Source organism: Octodon degus, unplaced genomic scaffold, assembly GCF_000260255.1.
Source record: "Octodon degus isolate 3935 unplaced genomic scaffold, OctDeg1.0 scaffold00035, whole genome shotgun sequence".
NCBI lineage: Eukaryota > Metazoa > Chordata > Mammalia > Rodentia > Octodontidae > Octodon > Octodon degus.
In genome coordinates this window covers 12,629,685-12,637,082 of record NW_004524611.1, presented here as the reverse complement: position 1 = coordinate 12,637,082, position 7,398 = coordinate 12,629,685, and the positions used below count along the sequence as shown (strand labels likewise).

The 7,398-nt window shown below is 43.0% G+C and overlaps 1 protein-coding gene across 11 annotated transcripts in view; it reads left to right on the top strand.

The window, feature by feature from the left end:
* Gtf2i (general transcription factor IIi) overlaps window positions 1–7,398 on the top strand; it is a 118,563-nt gene that overhangs the window by 68,588 nt on the left and 42,577 nt on the right. For all 11 annotated transcript variants that reach the window (XM_023714475.1, XM_004630419.1, XM_004630422.2 and 8 more), the window contains 2 exons: window positions 859–924; window positions 4,269–4,452. In XM_023714475.1, the coding sequence (XP_023570243.1) occupies window positions 859–924; window positions 4,269–4,452 (250 nt within the window). The remainder of the gene's footprint in view (window positions 1–858; window positions 925–4,268; window positions 4,453–7,398) is intronic.

Below are 7,398 nucleotides of genomic sequence, written 5' to 3'. Positions count from 1 at the left end.
TTTGGTACAGGGTCTCGCTATGCAGCCCGGACTCATAGTGATCCTCCTGTTTTCAGCCTCCTCAGTGCTGGGATTACAGGTGTGTGCCACCATACCCAGTCTTGGTGGCCTACTTATGGCACCTAGGGATGGGGCCAGCGTGGCATGTGGTGTCTAAGATCAAACCCCAGTCCCTGTGCTTGCCAGGCAGACGCTTAGTCCACTGAGCTGTCTTGCTGGCCCCCAAGCCCTTTTTTTAAAAAAAAATGCATTCTCATAAGTTGCCCAGGCAGATCTTAAACTTAGAGATCTTCTTTTTTTTAAAAAATTATTTTTATGTTGTTGTTGTTTTTTTTAATGTATTTAGTACACAGTCTCACTACGTAGATCGGACTTGTAGTGATCCTCCTGTTTTCAGCTTCCCAAGCGCTGGGATTATAGACGGCGCCACTACGCCCAGTCTCAATCACCATCTTTGCACACCCCAGGGATGGGGCTGGCATGACATGCCAGGGATCGAACCCTGGCCCCCACGCTCTGCCTAAGGAGGAGTTTTAGTCTGCTGAACTATCTGGCTGGTCCTGACAGTCTTCTTTACCACCTTGCTTTAGGGAAATTAAAAGATTAAAAAGAGATACTTGGTGTGAAGTGATTTGAATATAAACCTTAAAACATCACAGAACCTCCCATGGAAACAGCTCTAACCCTTAAAAAGGAAAAAGCATTTCAGAAAGCAGTTAAGTTGTATGGACTAAAACCAGCTGATAAGATTTAGAGATCTCCGGAGACAAAGCTCATTAGAAGTGGGGCTGCTAAAGTGTGTTACTGCCCCACACTGGGATTTCTTTACTGAGAAGGAAATTTTCTCTCAATTTGCAGAAAAATGGAATGCTCGAATTACTGATCTCCGTAAACAAGTTGAAGAGTTGTTTGAAAGGAAATACGGTATGTTTAAGCTGGAGAATCTGAAATTCTTTTGTTCATAGACATTTAGGCAATGGAGAATTACAAGTCCTTGTAGGAAGGCAAATGAGCATTTTGAGGTGTAATACTTACTGCATATCTTGAATTTGGGAGATTCATTTAATTATTTTAAGTAGTCTCTTAATCTGGTGTATGAAATCCATTATTTATTGAGATGCCTATACAACTGAGTTTAAGTTAAATTTAAAATTCTTTACCCTTTTATTTTTCCATTCTGTCCTACAGCTGCCTTCACAATAATGAAATATTTAGCTTATTATATCAATAGTATATATCAAACGCTCACCTAAAAATACCAAGTCATTTAAGAATCTTCTGTTTTACTTTCTTTGTCTAGCTGAGTCTTTGCAGTTGAATGGCAGTCTGTACTGCACAGCTTTTGAAGACGGAGCTCTTGTGCTGGCAGGCTGACCTTGAACTCCTCTGTTCAGGAATCCTCCTGTCTCAGTCTCTAGAATAGTGGGGCCACTGCTCCTGGCTCAGTACATAGAACTTTGTAATATAATTATGAAGTGCTATCCTATAGAAGTTTCGACCTGATAAGCTGAGTGGCATTGTTTACTCGAGGTCAGCTGGCTGGGTGCTTTGTGCCTGGCAGCGCTGTAGGCCCGCAGTGGGTGGGTGGGTTAGAGCTTTCAGTGATGACAGAAACATGCAGTGTACTCTCTACCCCTGCTCTAGTCGGAGCCACATCTAACCCCTTCCTTGACTGTTCGTCTTCCCTCCCTCCTTCCTTTCAGTGTGTATTATTAGTTCTACAGACTAGCAGCTTTTCATGTACCATTGTTTCATTACCATATGTGACAACTTTATCTCCCATTGAGACTCTGTAATTACAGAAAAATTTACTCACTGTTTTATATTTTCAGTTCTTTCCTTAAGGTTCTGTTAATGCTTCTCTTTTCATAAGTTTACTTTTTTTTTTTTTTTGGCGGTACTGGGTATTGAACTCAGGACCCTGCGCTTGCCAGGCAAGCACTTATTCTACTGAGCTATCTCCCTGGCCCTGAGTTTACTTTTTTTTGGCCTGTTGTCTATATCTCCCTATCCCCTGTTGCCCCCTTCAGTCTTTTTTTTTGTGAGGGGGTAGGGGAGGAGTGGAGATGGAACTCTGGACCTTTCTCTTGCCAGGCAGGCGCTTACACTGCTGAGCTATCTTCCCAGCTGGTGTAGTCTTTTTGAGACAGTCTCACTATATAATTTAGACTGGACTCTAACTCATTATGTACCCCAGGCTGGCCTTAAACTTAATAAGGCAGTCCTCCTGCTTCAATTAGAGAAAATTTAGTACCTCTGGGTACTGGGATTACTGGCATATGCCACCACTCCTGGCTTTGCCTGTGCTTTCGGTTGGTTTTGTGTTGTTTTGTTTTTTTTTTTTTTTTTTGTATTTAGGACAGGGTCTACAGGGTCTCACTGTGTACATCAGACTCGTAGTGATCCTCCAGTTTACAGCCTCCCAAGTGGTGGAATTATAGGCGTGTGCCACCACGCCCAGTCTCGGTTTTGTTTTTTGTTTTTTCTTTTTTCTTTTTTTGCAGAACCGGGGATTGAATTGAGGCCCTTGTGCTTGCCAGGGAAGCGCTTATTCCACTGAGCCATTTCCCCGGCCTTTTGGTTGTTTTTGAGACAGGGACTCACAGTGTAGCCCAGGCTGGCCTTAAATTCTTGACTGGGATTATAGCCTGACACTGGCTTCTGTTTCAAAGGAAAAATCCACATAATATGCCATGACAAATGACAGCACTGTAACATTGAAAAGACCACAGGCTGAGCTGGACACACACCCAATAATCTGCATGTGAGGCTGAGCCAAATGGATGAAAAACTTCTGAGATCAGCCAGGGCTACATAATGAGTTCAAAGCTAGCCTCCCTGTAGCAGGAGTCTGTCTCAAAAAGTCCACAAATAAAAATAAGAAAAAGATCACTGGGACCAAATGGCCAGGTCCTTCCTCTGAGGGGTGTGTGTGTGTGTGTGTGTGTGTGTGTGAGAGAGAGAGAGAGCGAGAGCGAGAGCGAGAGCGAGTAAGAATGAGAGCGAGAGTGAGAGGTGGCACCACTGAGCTGGACTCTCAGCATTTCTGAGCTTTCTTTGATGAAATGGTCATCTGAAGATTTGATGATAAGTACTTCATATAACTTGTGGCTTGCAAATACATAATACATGCTTACTGTTTATATTTATTATATTAAAGTTAGTAGTATGAGGTTAAAAATAGTTTAGTATAACCAGTTTTATAAATTTGTGCTTTTCAAAAGTATGTTGTGTGGCTTTTGTTGTGAGTATAATTAGATTTACAGCTAAAAATGTTTATTAGTTTTTGTGAGGTTATAATAACAATTTTCATGTTTTGTAATTCCAAAGCAACTTTAATGGTACTTTCCTCAGGGGAAGATATTTCTATTATGTTGTTGAACTAATACTAGATTTGGTATCAGGAAAAGAAGCTTTTAAAATCTACATTAACATGTAGTGGTGTACACTTGAAACAACACAAGTAGTGTATTAATATTTAGCAAGTGGATTTTACGTGAAATACCAACAAAAAACCCTTTGCGTTTTTTTGCGGTGGGGGCAGCATGTTCAATTTTTTGAGAGGGTTTTGCTATGCAGTTCAGGCTAGCCTCAAACTTGTGGAAAAGGGGCTGGGGAGATAGCTCAGTAGAATAAGCGCTTACCTGGCAAACACAAAGGCCTAAGTTCAATCCCCAGTTCCACAAAAACAAACAGACAAACAAGAAAAACCCTTGAGACTCTCCTGCCTCAGCCTCCTGAACACTGAGATTATGATTGTTGCCACCATGTCCAGCCACGCACTCAGTATTTTAGATTGTTTATACTTTCTAGGCTGGGTCATTTTATGCCTGTTGGATTATATTACTATTGGGTAAATAATATTAGTTGAAATTTTGTCAGCCAAGAAAATCTTTCCCTTTTTTTAAGATAAGTCCTTTGAGAAATCCAATAAAGATTACAGTAATGTTTATATTTTTCAAATATTACTCTTGCATTTTGTATATAATATGTATTAAGTGGTATGTTTTTCCTACTTGATGATGATTTCAGATTCTACTAGTATCTGTCTTTCTTCTACGCTGCTTTAGATTAGTGGATTATTTCATGCAGGTTTAGGTAAACAGAACTGTGTTGTCCTGCTGTTGTGTATGATTGTTTCTTCTATATCAATTCGAAAGTTAGGAGTAGAGATGAAAGAGCAATACATACCCAGCTATTGTTCTTTTCTGCAGATGTGCTTCAGGTTTGTCTTTAATGGTAATCCCTTTCTCTTTTTATCTTTAAAGCTCAAGCTATAAAAGCCAAAGGTCCGGTGACGATCCCATACCCTCTTTTCCAGTCTCATGTGGAAGATCTTTATGTTGAAGGACTTCCAGAAGGAATTCCTTTTAGAAGGCCGTCCACGTATGGAATTCCTCGCCTTGAGAGAATATTGCTTGCAAAGGAAAGGATTCGTTTTGTTATTAAGAAGTAAGGTTTATGGGCTCTTACGGGGTTCTTATCCTTGTTCTGATCAGTGTATCTTCTTTATTGTTTGCAAATGTTTTTCAGCTGCTAGGACTGTATTTTAAAGTGTGAGTTACTGGGCCAGCCAAATAGTTCAGCGGATTAAAGTGCCTGCAAGCAGATGCAGGTGCCAGGGGTTTGATCCCCAGGCCTGCTGTGCCTAGCCTGCCCCTGGGGTGCGCTGAGACAGCAATTAAGAGTGGCCGTGGTGGCGTGCACCTGTAATCCCAGCTCTTGGGGGGCTGTAAACAGGCAAATCACTCCGAATCTGATCTAGTAGTGAGACCCTGAACACCCTTAGACTCTTCCCTAAAATATAAAAAACAAGTGTGAGTTGTTGTATGTATCTTTATTTTCCTCATTGTAATTTTTGTATAGTATTCTGTCAGTCATGCCACAGTTGGCTTTAGAAGCATGAACATACATGGTGAGCCTGTGTAACTGTCATTTTCTTTTAACATTTTCTGCTTTTTATGTTAAAGAAGGTAGCAGTGTCATCTTCTTGGGGTTTTTTTGTCTGAATTTCTTTTCTTGTTGGTACTGAGGATTGAACCTAGTATTGCACAGAGCAGCTGCGTATCGTGTGCACTCTTTCCTGTGTGTATGGTATATAGCAACAAAAACAAATGTAGGGCCAGCAAGATAGCTCAGTGGACTACACACCTGCTTAGGCAAGTGTAGGGACTAGGGTTCTATCCCCCACCCCACATGCCGCACCAGCCCTGCCCCCAGGTGTGCTGAGCCAGCCACCAAGACAGGGCGTGGTGGCACACACCTGTAATCCTAGTGCTGGGGAGGCTGAAGGCAGGAGTATCACTGTGAGTCTGAGCTGTGTAGTGAGATCCTATACCAAATTTAAAAAAAAAAAATGTGATAAAACCAAATTTCAGCTACTTTTCTAGAGAAAATGAGAGATTTTTTTTATTCACTTGCCTCTTTGATAAATTGGCAAGTATTTACATTAGCATAGTTTTGAGTGTTTAGTGCTGTGTTGACTGAGTAGTTTCATTGTATATTAATTTTTAAACCTGTTATCCTTGCTCTATAGGTTGCCTGCTTGATTGATTGATTTATTTTTTGCAATACCAGGAATTGAACTTAGGACCTTGTGCTTGCCAGGCAAGCACTTATTCTACAGAGCCATCTCCCCGGCCCACCTGCATCTGTTTTTTTTTTTTTTTTGTGGAACCGGTGATTGAACTCAGATCCTTGCGTTTGCCAGTCAAGCGCTTATCCTACTGAGCCATCTCCCCAGCCCCCATCTGTTTTAATTGAATGTTGATTTCCTTGAATTTGTCCAATCTGATTGTTGCAGTGTTCTCTCTCTCTCTCTCTCTCTCTCTCTCTCTCTCTCTCTCTCTCGGTACTGGGGATTGAACTCAGGACCCTGCACTTGCCAGGCAAGTGCTTATTCTACCTGGCTATCTCCGCAGCCCTTGCAGTGTTTTCTTACATTTTTGTTTAGTAAGGAAACAAATAACTTCTGGGACTCAATGTGTAGTCCTTGGGTTCAGTGTGTGCTTAGCTTGTGTGAGGTTTCACAATTGTTCCCCAGCACCCTCCCCCCCAATAACAGAAACAGATTCCTTCCTGGTTTTGGAGTGTTTTTTGAGATGTGGTCTCCAGGTGCTGTCCAGGCTGGCCCCACTCTCCTTGGCTCAAGCCAGGCTTCTGCGTCACTGCTCGAGTCGCTCGGGGTGCTGGTGTGCAGCACTGGCCGCAGCATGCACACCTTTGCGGACAGTGGCTGCAGGGCAGAACAGCATGGACTCTGCCCAGCGTTCATCTCCACTTAACACTTGTGTAGGATCTTGTTCCGTCACCAGGTGATACCTGGGTGTAGAGAGGGGGCATGTGAGCACAGCCCAGACAGCCGGGTTTAGAAAGCAGCACCGCACTTCCAGATTCCAGAGAGCCCCCATCAGTCCGCATCACGAGCTACGGAGTCGGCACAAGGCACTGCTGCTGGTGCTCCTTCGTAAACTCCTCCCATTGGTAGCTTTTCTCTCTAGCTGTTTTAGTGCTTAAAAATCTGGAAACTTCTACCAAATTCAAATTTCTGGTCTTTCTTAATCAGAAAGTCCTCTGACAAAGGACCCTTGCTCCTAATTAGCAACAACTGGCTGACCTCTGGTTTTTTTTTTTGTTTTGTTTTGTTTTTTAATTTATTTGTTTGTGTGTGTGTGTGTGTGTGTGTGTGTGTGTGTGTGCCGCCCCCCCCCAGCCCACCAGGGGGCAGGGCTGGATGGCATGTGGTGCTGGGGGATTGAACCGCAGTCCCTGTGCTTTGCTAAGCTTGTTCTAAGTAGGTGCTTTAGACCACTGAGCCATCTCACCAGCCCCATGACCTCTGTTTTTGAAGTCACTGTTAAGGGGCCAGTGACATAGCTCAGTTGTCTCAAGTGCCTGAGCTTGATAGGCATGCGCGCAGGGATGGTGGTTCAATCTCTGGCACCACATGCTGCGCCAGCCCTGCCCCCAGGGTGGGCTGAGATAGCCACAAAAAAATAAAATAAATAAAAAAATTTCTTATAAAAAAAAAAAGTCCCTCTTAATGTATGAGGCACCTGCAGTGCTCTGGACATGGGGTTCAGAGATGGCCAAGAGGGAGTATCTGGGGGAGGAGGTGTGGCTCAGGGACAGAGCACACACCTACCCTGTACCTTCAACCCTGGCATTGGTCCACAGTATGGAAGAAAGATGGGCAGTCTATTACAAACCTGTATTGAAGACAAAATAGTTTGCCTCTAAAGGCTGGTTGGCATTGGCCAAGAGCCATAAACACACACCCAGCGACCCTCAGCCCTGGTGCAGCAGCAGGCAGATTGACCCAAGAACTCTTACATTCCCCCAAAGAAAATTCACATTATCTTGCAGGTTTTGTCCCTGTTTGCTAATCTTATTTTTATT